At 35.7% G+C, this 14,749-nt stretch overlaps 2 protein-coding genes across 3 annotated transcripts; one reads left to right on the top strand and one right to left on the bottom strand.

Annotated features, from left to right (window-relative positions):
• The first annotated feature begins 769 nt into the window (after positions 1-769).
• Positions 770-9,004, top strand: LOC108992684 (protein PGR). Its single transcript, XM_018967303.2, has 5 exons — positions 770-1,097; positions 1,207-1,320; positions 2,076-2,298; positions 8,229-8,477; positions 8,629-9,004. The coding sequence occupies exons 1-5, from the start codon at positions 952-954 to the stop codon at positions 8,758-8,760; spliced, it is 864 nt and encodes a 287-aa protein (XP_018822848.1). The 5' UTR covers positions 770-951; the 3' UTR covers positions 8,761-9,004.
• A 2,058-nt stretch (positions 9,005-11,062) lies between these two features.
• Positions 11,063-12,711, bottom strand: LOC108992690 (aquaporin SIP1-2-like). 2 transcript variants are annotated; one of them, XM_018967320.2, is made up of 2 exons: positions 12,258-12,711; positions 11,063-11,916 (listed from the first exon to the last, which is right to left on the bottom strand). In XM_018967320.2, exon 2 carries the CDS (start codon positions 11,898-11,900, stop codon positions 11,172-11,174), a length of 729 nt encoding a protein of 242 aa, XP_018822865.1. In that variant the 5' UTR covers positions 11,901-11,916; positions 12,258-12,711; the 3' UTR covers positions 11,063-11,171. The 2 variants fall into 2 exon arrangements, with proteins under 2 accessions (XP_018822865.1, XP_018822866.1); XM_018967321.2 differs by having other exon boundaries at positions 11,063-11,908; positions 12,258-12,544.
• Between the last annotated feature and the right edge of the window lie 2,038 nt (positions 12,712-14,749).

Below are 14,749 nucleotides of genomic sequence, written 5' to 3'. Positions count from 1 at the left end.
CAGAACTTATAATTTGTTTTAATCATAAAATAATTTATTGTGGTTTAGGTTTTGAATGTTAGTAACATCAATCACGTCACAAAGTCTCATCAAACATTTTCAACTTCTTTTGTTATTAAACATATTTTTTTTTCTTTTAATGTGACTCCTAAACCTTTAAACTTCTTTTGTAATTCATCGTTTTATCTCCTTCTCTAATATTTTAATCGTTATATTAATTTATGTTATGCTATTTTTTGTATCTATTTATATAATCTTAGGCTTCGTTTGTTACTAAATATCTCTCAACTCATTATTATAATTTTTTTAAATCTCAATACAAAATATAATAAATAATTCAACTTTTTAAATTTTAAAATAATAATAATATTAAAAAATAATATTCTAAGACATAAAATTATCATCTAATCTCATTTTATTTTTAAACATAATTCAAATACAAAATTTTCAAACTAATCATTACAACTTTTTTAAAATTTTAAATAAAAAATAAAAAAAATCTAATTTTCTCAAATTTTAAATAAAAATAATATTATAAAAATATATTCTTATAATATTTTAATTTTATAATATTTTTTATTTAATTCTTTATCTCTCATTTCCTAAAATTTAAAAAATACTCAACTCAAATTATTTCATTATTATTCACAAATTATCTTATTATTATTTATAAAATTTTAATCTCAATCTCACTTTTGAAATCAGCCCCTAAGTCCTACATTTGCATAGTAAGAAATTATAAATTAAGGATAATGAGTAATAATTACTCATCGTTATTTTCACAGCTGCAAATCAAACTTCAAAGCGTAGAATGCAGATGCGCATTGAAAACGAAGATAAAAGAAAATAAAAATGCACTAATTAAACGTCTCCATCACAGATAGATGCTCCTAAGTTCACAAAATCTCGATAAACCTGAACCTGCAAATTTTGCTATCCACAGAGTCAAAGATGGAAAAGAACGTTATTCAGCCACTGATTGCTGCTTCAATCTCGTTCTTAATCGCAATCAGAGCTTACAGAAGAAAATCCCTTGACCTTTCCGGGGCTCTTTCCGGCTTTCTTGTTATGTCCATTCACCTTGCCCTTGGATACCGGTCCGTTTCTATTAATTTTTTCTATTGTTTGTTTGCTGGGAAAATGTGAGAAGATGAAGAAGAAGACGAGGGGTTGAACTATTTAATTAATTGTATTTTTTTATTTTAGGTATGGAGCTATGCTACTTGTGTTCTTCTTCACTTCCTCTAAGCTCACGAAGGTGGGCGAAGAGAAAAAGCGACGCGTCGATGCTGATTTCAAGGAAGGCGGACAAAGAAATTGGTAAATAACCTCTGTCGATTGATTTCGCGAAATTCAAGTAAAAATCTCTTCGCGAGCGTAATCTTGTATTGATTTACATGGCCAAGAAATATAGGTGTGGTGGTTGAATTGGTCATAATCTCTGCTGCTCAGTATTTCAATTCCTAATCCGTTGGATGCATCTCTGAGTTTGTGTATATAACTCGATGTTGCTTGAACTGTTGTCAAATGTCGATAATGCACGTATAAGGCTCACAGATTGGCACATACTGGTATTTTCTTCCCAAAAAAAAAAAAAAAAAATTTGTAAATTCCATGCTGTAAGTGCACCTTTGTGTTGGCTGTGCTATGATGTGAGTTTGACCGCTCATATTGTTATTGGGTCTATTTTTTATACCGTCTGATTGTGTATTTTGGAAACCTTTTTATAAAAAGTTTTTTGAGATGAGGTGAACCTGTACGTGGTAGTTTATGGATAGGATGTGCTACATGTAAGCTATTGCTCGCTAGATAAAATCATTGGCATCTCATATTTTGAATTGCTTGTACCTAATTATGTCGATTTGAAAAATGTATCCAAGCACCAAGGGGCTGTTGAATGGACTTCAGAGCTTTTCGCAAACTGCATTTTTCTTTTTTCAGTTCCTCTACTGTCATCAACACACAACAATGTGAAAGTAATGGGCCAGCATGCATCTCTGAAGCTTCTGCAATGGCAAAGTGCCAAATTGTTGATGCTCTTTTTAAAAAGCTGCTCCTCTGTTCCTTCTTTTCAGGATACAAGTTCTTAGCAATGCTGGCATTGCTACGGTTTTGGTTGTCATTATATGGAAATTGACAGGAGGGCAGGACAAGTGTTTGGACTCAAAAGACTCAACTCTTGTTACATCTCTCCTCGGTGGCATTATTGGTCACTATTGCTGCTGTAATGGAGACACTTGGTCTTCTGAACTTGGGGTACTGAGTGATGCACAACCTCGACTAATCACAACCTTTAAGGTGAATCTTGCTTCAAAACATTATCTGCTTCTGTCAACTATAGTTGTAGCATTCTCAGCCCATTTCCTGCGTGCACATACATGACTCCAGAACCTTTATGCTGGATGTTAGAAGCATTTACCTGCAATTGTCTGCTCTGGCTATCAAATAACAAATGTAGCTATTGGAGCTAAGAAGTAGCTTTGTTTGGTTTTGACCATCCCTCATGCAACTTATGCTTTAATCTCATTCTTGTGCTCACAGTTTTTGGCTATATTGTGAGCTCCAGCATTACATACGTGCTTCTTAAAAATTAAACTGTCTATGTCATGAAGTAGACAATTTTTCTCCACATCCACCACCTTTTTTTTTTTTTATACAAGGGGGGTGGGGGGTTTCGAACCCAGGTTTTCCATTTGGAGAACCGGGTCATATGCCATCAGGTCATCAAGCTCTTGACCACCACCCTTTTCATTCTGTAAAGAAAAGAAGGGAAAAATCTTCTTGTATTGCTCAACTCACTGAAATACTACACGTGTCTTTTATATACAGATAAAAAAGAGCGGGAAAATTAAAATTAAAATTATCTAATCTCTAATATGCCCCCCTCAAGCTGGAGCATGAATATCAATGATGCCCAGCTTGGACAACAAGGCAAAAAGCAAAGGGAAACCAAGCAAGTTGAGTTCTTCAAGGGACATGAAAGGTACGGAGGAAACCATCTTGTATTTTGTCACGAACAAAATGGCAATCGATCTCTATGTGTTTAGTACGTTTGTGAAATACAGGGTTGGAGGCGATGTGAATGGCAGCTTTGTTATCACAGTATAATGAAGCAGCAACTGGAGGAACTTGTAAATCATAGAGCAAGGAGGAAATCCAAACCAGTTCACAAACTGTGGTGGCCATGGCACGGTACTCTGCCTCAGCAGAGGATCTTGAAATTGTAGCCTATTTTTTGGACTTCCAGGATACAAGAGAATTACCAAGAAAAATACAAAAACTAGTTATGGAACATCTAGTATCATTACATCTAGCCCAATCAGAATCTGTGAATGCACTCAAGTGAAGAGATGAAGTAGCAGGAAAGAAGAGGCTTGACCTGGAGAAGATTTCAAGTACTATAATACCCTATATGCAGCATGTAGATGAGGTTGCCGAGGGGAGTCCATAAATTGGCTAAGGGTATGGACAACAAATGTAATGTCTGGCATAGTTATGGTAAGGTACAATAATCAACCCACAAGTCTTCTATAAACTTTAGCATCATCAAGAAGTACACCATTACACCGAGACAATTTAACATTTTGCTCCATGGGAGTCTTGACTAGTTTACAACCCAAGTAACCAGTATCTGATAAAATTTCCAAAGCATATTTTCTTTGTGAAAGAGATATACCTTGGGAGCTGCATGCAACCTCAAGTCCCAAGAAGTATTTCAAGGAACCAAGATCTTTCAACTTGAACTTTTGATAAAAAAAAGTTTGAGAGTATTTACTGCCTCGATATCATTGCTTGCAATTAAGATATTGTCAACATAAACCAATAAGGCTATGAAGGATGAGCCTTGAGATCGAGTGAAGAGAGAATAATCAACTTTAGATTGTGTAAAGCCATGTTTAATAACTGTGGAAGAAAACTTAGCAAACCATTGGCGTGATGCTTGTTTCAATTCATACAAAGATTTATTGAGCCGACACACTATTATCTCCTTTGTCACCAAATCCTGGGGGTAAAGACATATAAACTTCTTATGTCAACTCACAATGTAAGAAAGCATTATTCACATCTAATTGGATGAGATGCCAACCTTTGATGGCTGCAATGGCTAGTAAGCACTTGACTGTAACCATTTTGGCAACATGTGAAAATGTATCAAAGTAGTCGATCCTTTCTTGTTGGGTAAAACCCTTAGCTACCAATCTAGCCTTATATCTTTCAAGAGTACCATCGGACCTATGTTTGATCTTACACCCATTTGCATCCAATTGGGTGCTTAGCAGGTGGGAGAGTGGTCAAGGTCAAGGTCCAGGTGTTATTGTTTTCTAATTTCATTTGCCATAGCAGTCCTCCAATGGGGAAATGTTACAGCTTGGTAATAAAACTAAGGTTCAAAGGTCGAAGAAATAGCTAAGGCATATGCTATGTAAGATGAAGACAACCGAGAATAAGAAAGAAATGAAGAGATAGGATATTGCTTACCTGATTCAGGACCAGTAAAAGGAATTGAGGATGAAGGAGGACAAGCATTAGAAGAAGCCAAATGGCAATAATAATCTTGCAAATAACCTGGTGGCTTGTGTGCTCTAGATGATCTTCGACATGAAGTGGAAGGGCAGTGAGATAGTGGGATCTTGAGTGGAAGTTAGAATGGATGAAGAAGGTGGTGAAATAGATTTAGAATAATCGGGAATAGGTTGAGGAAGGACAATGGGTGAAAGAGTGAGCTGAAAGATTATCAATGTTATGGGACATTGATTTGAATGGAAATATTTGTTCGTGAACAGTAACATCACGAGAAACAAATATTGAATGATTGTCAATGTCATAGAGTTTGTAACCCTTAGAAGCAAGAAGATAACCAAGGAAGATGCAACGAAGAGCTCTTGGAGCAAACTTTGATCTGTTATATGCTAGAGTAGATGCATAACAGAGAGAGCCAAAAACTTTCAAATGTTTGTATGAAGGTGATTTGTTGAAGAGTAAGTCATAAGGAGTTTTATTGGATATGATAGGTGAAGGAGTTCTGTTTATGAGATAAACAGCAGTGAGGACACAATCACACCAAAAAATCAATGGAATGTTGGATTGAAAAAGAAGAGTACGAGCTACATTAAGAATGCGCTGATGCTTTCTTTCTACAACTGAGTTTTGCTGAGGGGTGGCTACACATGACAATTGATGGAGAATTCCTTTGCTAGAGAAAAAATGATTCATAGCAAATTCATTTCCATGATCAGAACGAATGGTTTTTATTTTGGAAGCAAACTGATTTTCAACCATAGCAATAAAGTATTGCAGGTGACTTTGAGCATCAGATTTTGATTTGAGTTAGTAAATCCAAGTGCTTCGAGAGTAGTCATCTACTGTGGTTAAAAAGAAACAAAAACCTTCTATAGACTGAGGAGAAAAAGGTCACAAAATGTCACAGTGAACAAGTTCAAAAGGAACAAAAGAATTATGTTCACTATTAGGAAAAGTTAACCTCTTGTTTTTAGCAAGAGGGCAAACAACACAATGTTTAGAAGTATTATTGGAAACAATTGAAGCAAACTGAGGTAAAAGCTTCATGCGAGAAAAGGATGGATGACCAAACCTTTTGTGCCAAATATCAACAGTATCACTACTAAAAGTACTGAAAGCAGAAGATATAGAAGAGATAGAAGACACATCTCTAGAGTGAAAGCCATGATCTGGTTGAAGCTACAACAAGTAGAAACCTTCTTTAGCTTGTCCCCTCCCAATTGTCCTCCAATGTATGAGGTCTTGAATGAAGCAAGAATCATGAAGAAATATGAGATAGCAAGAATAACTAGGGCTGTACAGAAACCGACAGCACCGGCCGCCACTGATGCGAACCAACCGGCCGCGTCAGGAACCGGCCAGAACCGGTGGAGAACCGGTCGGCGTGCGGTGGAAATTTCAAGAAACCAACGTTCAGCAGTTCGGTCTCGGTTTGAAGCTAGACCGGACTGCTGAACCGACCGATATAATAAAATCCTTTTTTTTTTTTTAATATACCCTTATCAAAACGGTGCCATTCCACTTAAGTTTAAGTTGAACGGTGTCGTTTTAGTTAATAAGTACTACAACAGATACTGGAAACGACACCGTTTGGCATTAAACCAAACGTCGTCATTTTATTAAGGACGTAAGAAAAAAATAATAAGTCTGAAACAACGCCGTTCCACTTAAACTTAAGTGAAACGGCGTCGTTTCGTTAAGAGTATTCTTCTTCCCCGATCGTCTTCTTCCTGAACTCTCATCTGTAACTCTCTCTCTCTCTCCTATGCATCTCTCCCTCTCTCATTCTCTCTCATAATTATCTCAGTAGAACCGCTAAAGAACTGACGCCGACCGAGAACCGGCAGAGAACCGCCTCGATCGGTGTCCTCGCCATCGACCGGTTACGGTCGGCGCCTCACCCATTTTTCCAAACGTCGGTCGGCGTCGGTTTTGCCCAAAAACCGCGCCGACGACGTCAGTTTTCACCCCTAAGAAGAACTGGTCAGTTTGCTTACAGATAAGAGATTAAAAGTGAAGGAAGGGATGCATAGTACATTATGCAAGATAAGAGTAGGTGACAGAAATATGGAACCTATATGAGTGACAAGGGCAGAGGCTCCATTAGGGAGTTTGACAATGGTATTATGAATGGGACGAGAAGAACTAAATAAAGATATTGAGTGAATCATATGATCCGTCGCACCAATATCGATTATCCAGTCATGATCAGAAAATTTGGTAAGATTTAATTTGGTGGTGGAAAAAACAGAATGTTTGAGGAGAGATTTGCCTAAGAGATGGTCAAAAGAAGAGGGAGAGTTTACAGTTGTTGCTTGGGGCGTAGGAACTTATGACTCTGAATTAAGAAGAGCCAGAAGTTGTTGGCACTGTGATTGAGATATAGGTAGATTTTGAGTGGAATCTGTGGAAGCAACTTGATGAGCAGAAGGAGCCGAGAACCTTACTTTAGATTAATATCCAGGTGGATATCCATGAATTTTGAAACATTTCTCAACTGTGTCTCTTTGTATTCCACAGTGAGAACAACTTGGCCTCTCTTTCTGAACAAAATTCTTATTGCCAGTAGAAGGTTTACCAGAAGAATTGGAAGATAGAGCAGCAGATTGTATGGAAGGGATCAAGATAGATCCAATGTCATGCCGTATTTCTTCTTGAAGAACAAGGGAAAAACCTTGTTAATTGGAGGAAGAGATTCAAGAAGTAAAATCTGACCTCAGATATGGGAATAAGAATTATTCAGCCCATCAGAAAATGCATCACATAATCTTGTTGATGTAGATCAAGCAGTGAACGTAATCCTCCACAGGAACATGTAGGCATTGGCCTGTAATTGAGTAATTCATCCCATAATCCTTTCATCTGTGTGAAATAGGCACTAACTGTAAGATTATCTTGCGTAAGAGAGGCAACTGCTTTCTTTAGCTGGAAAATTCGAGGTCCGCTGCCTTGAGAGAATCGTTCCTTGAGATCAGACCACATTTCCATGGTAGAATCGACATAAATCACACTTGCTGCGATTTCTTTGGAAAGGGAGTTTAAGAGCCAAGAAAGAACCATATTGTTGCATCTGATCCAGGAATGAAACAGAGAAGAATTTGAAGGCTGCGAGATGGATCCATCCTCAAAGCCGATCTTATTTTTTGCCGTCAATGCCATCAACATGGAACAGCGCCAGGTGTGGTAATTATCGCCGGTGAGGACTTGAGTAACCAGTAAGGTGCCGGGACTGTCACCATGATGAAGGTAATAAGGACTTGATGCATCTTCAGGAGGAAGATGAGTATCAAAGGAAACAGATGAGGAACTCATGTTTTTGGCGTGCGGAGAGAGAAAATACAATGTAAAGAAAGGAAGGGAAAAATCTTCTTGTATTGCTCATCTCACTGAAATATTACGTGTCTTTTATATACAGATAAAAAAGAGCGGAAAAATTAAAATTAAAATTATCTAATCTCTAATACATTCATCCATTCTTTGTACTTTTTATTTATCAACATAGAGTTTATCTGTTATTTCTTCGTTGAAGCTCATCTGACATCTCAATTTAGAAACCTCTGATGAAAATAGTTTCTATTGTATAAGCAGTAGTGGGCGCCTTTTCTGGTTTTTACATTTTTAATTATTATGCAAACTTAAGGAAATTGACTAGCTTTATAGACATAAGGGAGATTAAGGATGTAAATTCTGTCCTTATTTGTTGTCAGCCTGTTCGGAAGGGTACAAATGGTGGTGTGACACTAGCAGGACTCTTGGCAGCAGCAGCTGCTGGCAGTGTCATAGGACTAACTTTTGTTGTCTTTGGGTTTTTCACAACAAAATGCGCATATGATGTAGCCGTAAAGCAGCTATTGGTAATACCTCTTTCTGCTCTGGCGGGACTATGTGGAAGTCTCATAGATTCTCTCTTGGGAGCAACACTGCAATTCAGTGGATTCTGCACTGTTCGTAATAAGGTACATTAAGACATTTTGCCCTCATTTTATCACCCAGCAGTGTCTTTCTTCTGGTATTTGGCATAATTGCAACACATACATTTATGAACTAATCAGGTAATTCTTGGGTATTTTAAACCTGTTTTGAACATTTTCTTATCGTGAATCACAGGTTGTTGGAAAACCAGGACCAACTGTGAAACGGATTTCAGGTATTAGCATTCTTGACAATAATGCTGTGAATCTTGTGTCGATATTGCTGACCACACTGCTGACTTCCATCGCCTGTGTGTACATCTTTTAAAACCATCGGTACGAACCGATGATTTTGTCATCAGTATGAGTTCGCACAGCTCAGAAAGTGCAGTTCATAGTTGATAGATGTAACAACTGTACCATGTTGTATGGTTTGAAACCTAGAGTCCGATGCTAATCTTGGGATGAATAAAGCACTAAAACATTTAACCCCATAAATCCAAAATATGGAGGGGTTAATGGTCTCTGGATGAACGCCTGGGCGTGATAAAATGATTGGTTTGGTAGTCTTACACATTAGCATGAAAATTTAAATAGTTAAATTGATCTCTCTTTATTAAGATAAATGATATTTGTGGATCTGCAAGTCTCATCCACCCCCTTTAAAAAAAATTAGGTAAATCTATGATTCACTTGAAAAATTATTATTTTTAATGGTGGACTATATTTTTATTCAAAGTGAGTATGCAGGACTTGTGCATATTGTATCCATTACACTTTTTATTAAAATAGAAGTTTTTAACTAAATTTTTTAATAAATAATATTAATTAAACTTTTAAAATAGATAGTAATTTAAATTTTATGCTAGACTAAAAGATGCTCGTTTGAATAATGAGATGAGATTAGATAATTTTAGATAAATTGAATAAAATATTGTTAGAATATTATTTTTTAATATTATTATTTTTTTGAGATTTAAAAAAATTAAATTGTCTATTATATTTTGTATGAAAAATTGAAAAAATTATAATAATGAGATGAGATAGATTGAAAATGTTTCTATATTGGACGGAGGCTTAGGCTTCGTTTAGTTTCTAAATTCATTTCAATTCACCATTATAATTTTTTTAAATTTTAATATAAAATATAAAAAATAATTTAATTTTTTTAAATTTAAAAATAATAATAATATTAAAAAATAATTCAATTCAACTCAATATAATATCCTGTCTTAGCCTTAAGAGATTTTGTTAGGATTTTGTATAGCATGCTGAATGGCAAATCGAATCAATCCTCTCTATCTTTTTCTTCTCTCTAAAATTTTCTAGTCTCATATGATCGATCACCCTGTCAGTGTTTTCTATCACGTCTAGCGAACTTTCTTAAGACCGTGCATCATCTATCAGTAGCATCCACCTCCAATGTCTTGGCATGAAAATCATGAAGTTCTGACAACCTACATCCCTACACGTGGCATCACCACCAATCATAATCAATAGCCCTCCCTTTCTAGTCACAAATATCACCAACCTTTTCTAATTTTGACGATCTGTCATATATCGCCACAAACATTTTTGAGGCTTTTTAGTGCACTGCTACAGCTGAAATTGTTTTTGTAGAGAACATTTTCATCTTTTCTCTAATTTGATAAGTCATTTTTTACCCATTGCTGAAAGAATTTTATTAATGCAAATAATCTTAAAAGTTATTAAATTAGTTTTCTATTATTTCTAGAGCAGATTAATATTTATAAATATAGTACTAGTTCATGGGTTTTAATGCAACCTAATAGTACTGGAAATATATATATATATATATATTCTTTTCCATATTATTATCATTTTCAATCATCAACCAAATATCAAAGAAATCAGTAATTATTCTAGAAAAATATTTTTAGTTTTCATGGTTTACATAGAAAGAAATGCATGCAGCCTTAGGGCAAGTATTAATTAATACGAGGATTGTATGCTAATTTTCAAATAAGAGTTTTTATGTTCTATATTTTTTGGTAGCAGACTTTCTCAAATTTCTCCAATGGAGGCCTTTCATCTTTTTAAAAAATATTTTTAAAATTGGTGATTGACTATCAAAATCCAAGCGGACCAGTTGGGTTGAATGGCTTAAACCCGTGGCCAGTCGATTGTCAAAAGCGACTCCCCACAGCTATTGGTTTAAGCCATCAGGAAAGGCTACTACTTCAAAACTGCCTTAATTAAGGGCTCAATATTAATTGCTAAGCCATAACCAAAATTCCTAGTTGGACTCAGCAATATTATTAATCATCAATCTATATCAAAACACAATTTTTAAAAGAAAATATCGTTTGTACAATCTATAATTGTCTTTAACATTACTCAAAATAAAATTATATATTTTTTTTAAAAAAATTTTATTCATAAATTTTATACACCATACACAATTATTTTTATTATTTTTTTAATTTTTTTCTCTTATTAAATATGTATACCGTATATAAATGATGAATAAAAAAATTTAATTATTTTAAAAAGAATAAAACAAAAAAAAATTTAAAAAATTTAAAAAAATAAAAATTTTTTGATATATGGTATGGGAGACTTATGAATAACAAAACTCTTTTTTAAATAAAACCGCTTAATTAGTGGGATTAATTGTCTGAAAATAACTTTATTAACGGGGAGTTCCTGATAATTACATGAACATCAACATCAAGCTCTACCAAGTCAATGAGCACATAAGCTCTTATACGACCCTCTTCAAGCTTTCTTCTGTTTTGCCGGCTGGGATGAGGTCGGGAAGAGAAGCCGGAAAATCCAAGCTGCCAATATTGCTCCGATGAAGGGGCAGATCCAATAGACATAGAAATGTTCCCATGTATTATGCAATTTGTCTACATACGCCCAACCAAAAGCGAAGGTCGGATTCATGGAAGGTCCTGTGTAATTAGAACCCACAAAGATTAACGATACAGTTACCACGGCAAGGAACCACGCCTTCATTATCAGGCTTCGGGGACCCCTGAGGATAATCAAAAGGACAGCAAAACTAATGAGGAAGGTCAGCAATCCCTCGGCAATGGCTCCAGAATGCAAGTCAACTTTGAGAGAAGGCCCGCCTAGAATGTGCTTGTACTGCTTTGGCATAACCTCCATGATTGCCAGAGTGCCACCCACAGCACCGGCTGCCTGAGCAGGGAGTCGTAGAGCCATAGAGAAGAGGGTGTCGGAACCGAGTCCGGCAGCGTAAAATGAGGCGTTGCCGGTGGGGTTGAAGCTAGCCCCACCCAGCAGGGCATCGCCGATCAATGTGAAGACATAGTTTAGAACAAAGAAAAGCAGGGTAGTGATGAAGAGAGAAGGAAAGAGCAGTCCTTGAACCCCGAGTGCTGTGGCTATTACACTATTCAGTGCCCCCAGAGAGGATGCGCAGAACACCCACATGAATGTCAGCACTGCGTCTCCGATTGCTGCTTTTATGGCACCCATTTTTGGATCTAAATATCTATGATCATGTCAAAATTCAAACCAGGATTTTAGGATAACAAATAATAACAAGAATTCATACGTCGATCGTGTTTTATAAAAATAAATTTATTAATTGAAATTATAATATTTTGTTATATCATATCAAACCATATTATTTTGATTTTTTTTTTTCAAAATCAAGTATTTCTCAATTCTAATACAGGCATGATCTTCATTCGATCGAGATGCTTTAAGTATTTTTAATTAATTAATTTGAGGATTGGGGAAATTGGAACGAAACTAGATAATTGAAAAAATCTTACTAAACAAAAATAACAAATTAAAGAAAAATGATATGAATATGTGTAAACGAATTACCAAGTGCAAACAAAAGGAGCCTCTCTATCTTTTCATGGCGTCTACGAACGTGATGATCATAACCCGGTGGCGCAGATATATTCTTCCTTCCTGATCTCTCTTTCTCGCTGAAAGAAAATTTCCAAAATTCCAAGAACACAAACGTCGCAGTAGTAGGAGGAAAGGAAGGGGAGAAGTGAACAAGTAATAAAGAAGCAGCAGGCAGATCGAGATGGAAACCTAGTAGGCTGGCCTGTTTAATATGTTTGATCTATTCTCAAAAAAATATTGGTTGATCTGTTGGCTGCTGGATGGGATGGCTCCACATTTGATAATTAAATATACATGACGTGTGTGTGTACGTTTCCTAATCTGTCCTGATCTTTTGTTATCCTTGAATATCTCGTTTTTGACTTTTTCTTTCATTATCTCTTAAAATCTGGTTCAGAATTTAGAATATTGAGAAAGCCGAAAATATAAGAAATGCATGGACTCTGTGATATTATATATTTATGATTATTGTGTTGATTTTTATTAATAACTCGATAAATATTGTAGGAAAGTCTCGCTAACTATGCTTTTAAGAAAAGTAGATCAACTTAGAATCAAAAATTAATTTTTTTTAATGATAGATTATTTTTTCAAAAAAAATATGTAAAACTTGCACACTTCATAACTTTGTATTTAGCATTACTCTTGTTGATCTCTTTACCAATCTAAACAATAAAATCATGATTTTGTGTATCTCATTATTAGGTTTGAAATTTAAATTACGAGAATTTTTATTCAAGATAGTCAATATTATTGTCAAAAATGACTTTTTCCCGCCATTACGACTCATAGGAGACTCGCGGAAATAACTGGCAATGGATACTACCAATAGCCGCGAATTTAATTGCTGTCCAAAATACGATTATTTCTAGCAAATGATAGTCGTTGGAATTATATAGTTTTCGTAAGAAATATGTCACACATGTGTTGCTTGCTTGCGAGAAAAGTTTTTCGTGGAGAATGATGTTGTCGAAAATGCCTATTTCAGAAAATAAATAGTGCAAGAAATTTTTTTTTCCCGCATGAAAAAAGTATTTATGGCAATTTGTTCTCATCAGAAATAGTCTTTTATGAAATTAAAAAAAAAATACTAGCTAAATAATATCATAGGCTCACAGCCTTATACCTAAAATACATAAAGAATGTGAACATTATATTACAAAAAAGAAAATATTGGAATATAACAATTTCAAAGTAGTTTTAAAAGAAAGGGAAAAAAATAGCATAAGTACTAAACATCATAATCATGTTTTTTAACTCCACTACAACTCCATTTAATCCCAACACTTCAATACAATCCATCTCCATCCAAACTTCATACATTAACACCAAACATCTCAATACAATACATTTATGTTGCATTTAACAAAGTCAAACATAATTATGCAATTACAAATCATTTCTAAACTCATTGGACAAATACTAGTGTAACGAAGGAGTAAATATTGAATCTGTCCATTACATTCTGGCATGATACAAATATGAAATTACTCTTGAAACTAGGCCTGTGTATATTGGTCGACGAACCGATTGGTCCGACAATATAACGGGTCATTACAAAGTCAGTTCCCAACCCTGCCAGGTTTTCTTCGGGTGTTAATTCCACCGACTCTGTAAATTTGTTCTTATTTCTCCAAGTTTTGAACCCTATCCTCCAAGTAAGAAGTTCGAAACTTTTTTTGCAGCAATTTGGAAATCCCGTTCCTTTGAAGCGACCAGTAATGACAGCAGAGCCCTCAATCCTTTTTAGAAAGCTCGAGTCACAGGATTTATTCCTTATATTTGCATCAGATGGCCTCTGGGAACAGTTAAGTGATGAAGCAGTAGTAGACATTGTTTTCAAAAACCCAAGAGCAGTGAGTTCCCATATCTCTGTCTCTGTCTCTCCTCTCTCCCCCACTTTTTTTCAACATATAGTTCTTTTTTTCCCCAACTGTAATCGACAGCTACTCTTGGGGTTTGACTACGTGTGATTCAGACAAATGTATCAAAGTTCCTGCAGAATCTTTTTTCTTCCCACAACAATGTATCAGCTAATTCACTCGAAACCCAACACAAATTCGGATTCCCAAAACTCAGAAACTTGAAAAAAAGGGGACTAAAACCCAAATGGGATTTCTCTTAGAATTGTCAAAGGTGGTAAAAACTAGCCAGCACTATAAAGAAGCTGCTCTTCGTTTTCTTCATGTGAAGTCTCGTCTGCACCAACTTCTGGCGCCAAAGGAAAAGGGTTTCGTGCAGGTTGATCTTCTTCAGATTGAGGTGGGCATTATGTGTCTGGTTGTAATGGAAAGTGTAGAAGAAAGTAGATATGGAAATCAAACATTTGGGCATTCGAAACCCTCTGTTCCGACCCGACCAGAATGTGTCGGGTTGGATCGGGTCAGTTTTGACCTGGTTTGTGTGCAGGTCGGGTCGGCCTTAAATGTGTCTCGGACGGGCCAGATTGCAGGCCTACTTGA

This window comes from Juglans regia, chromosome 1 (assembly GCF_001411555.2).
Source record: "Juglans regia cultivar Chandler chromosome 1, Walnut 2.0, whole genome shotgun sequence".
NCBI lineage: Eukaryota > Viridiplantae > Streptophyta > Magnoliopsida > Fagales > Juglandaceae > Juglans > Juglans regia.
The sequence above is the reverse complement of the archived record's forward strand: the minus strand, read 5'-3'. Positions and strand labels throughout refer to the sequence as shown.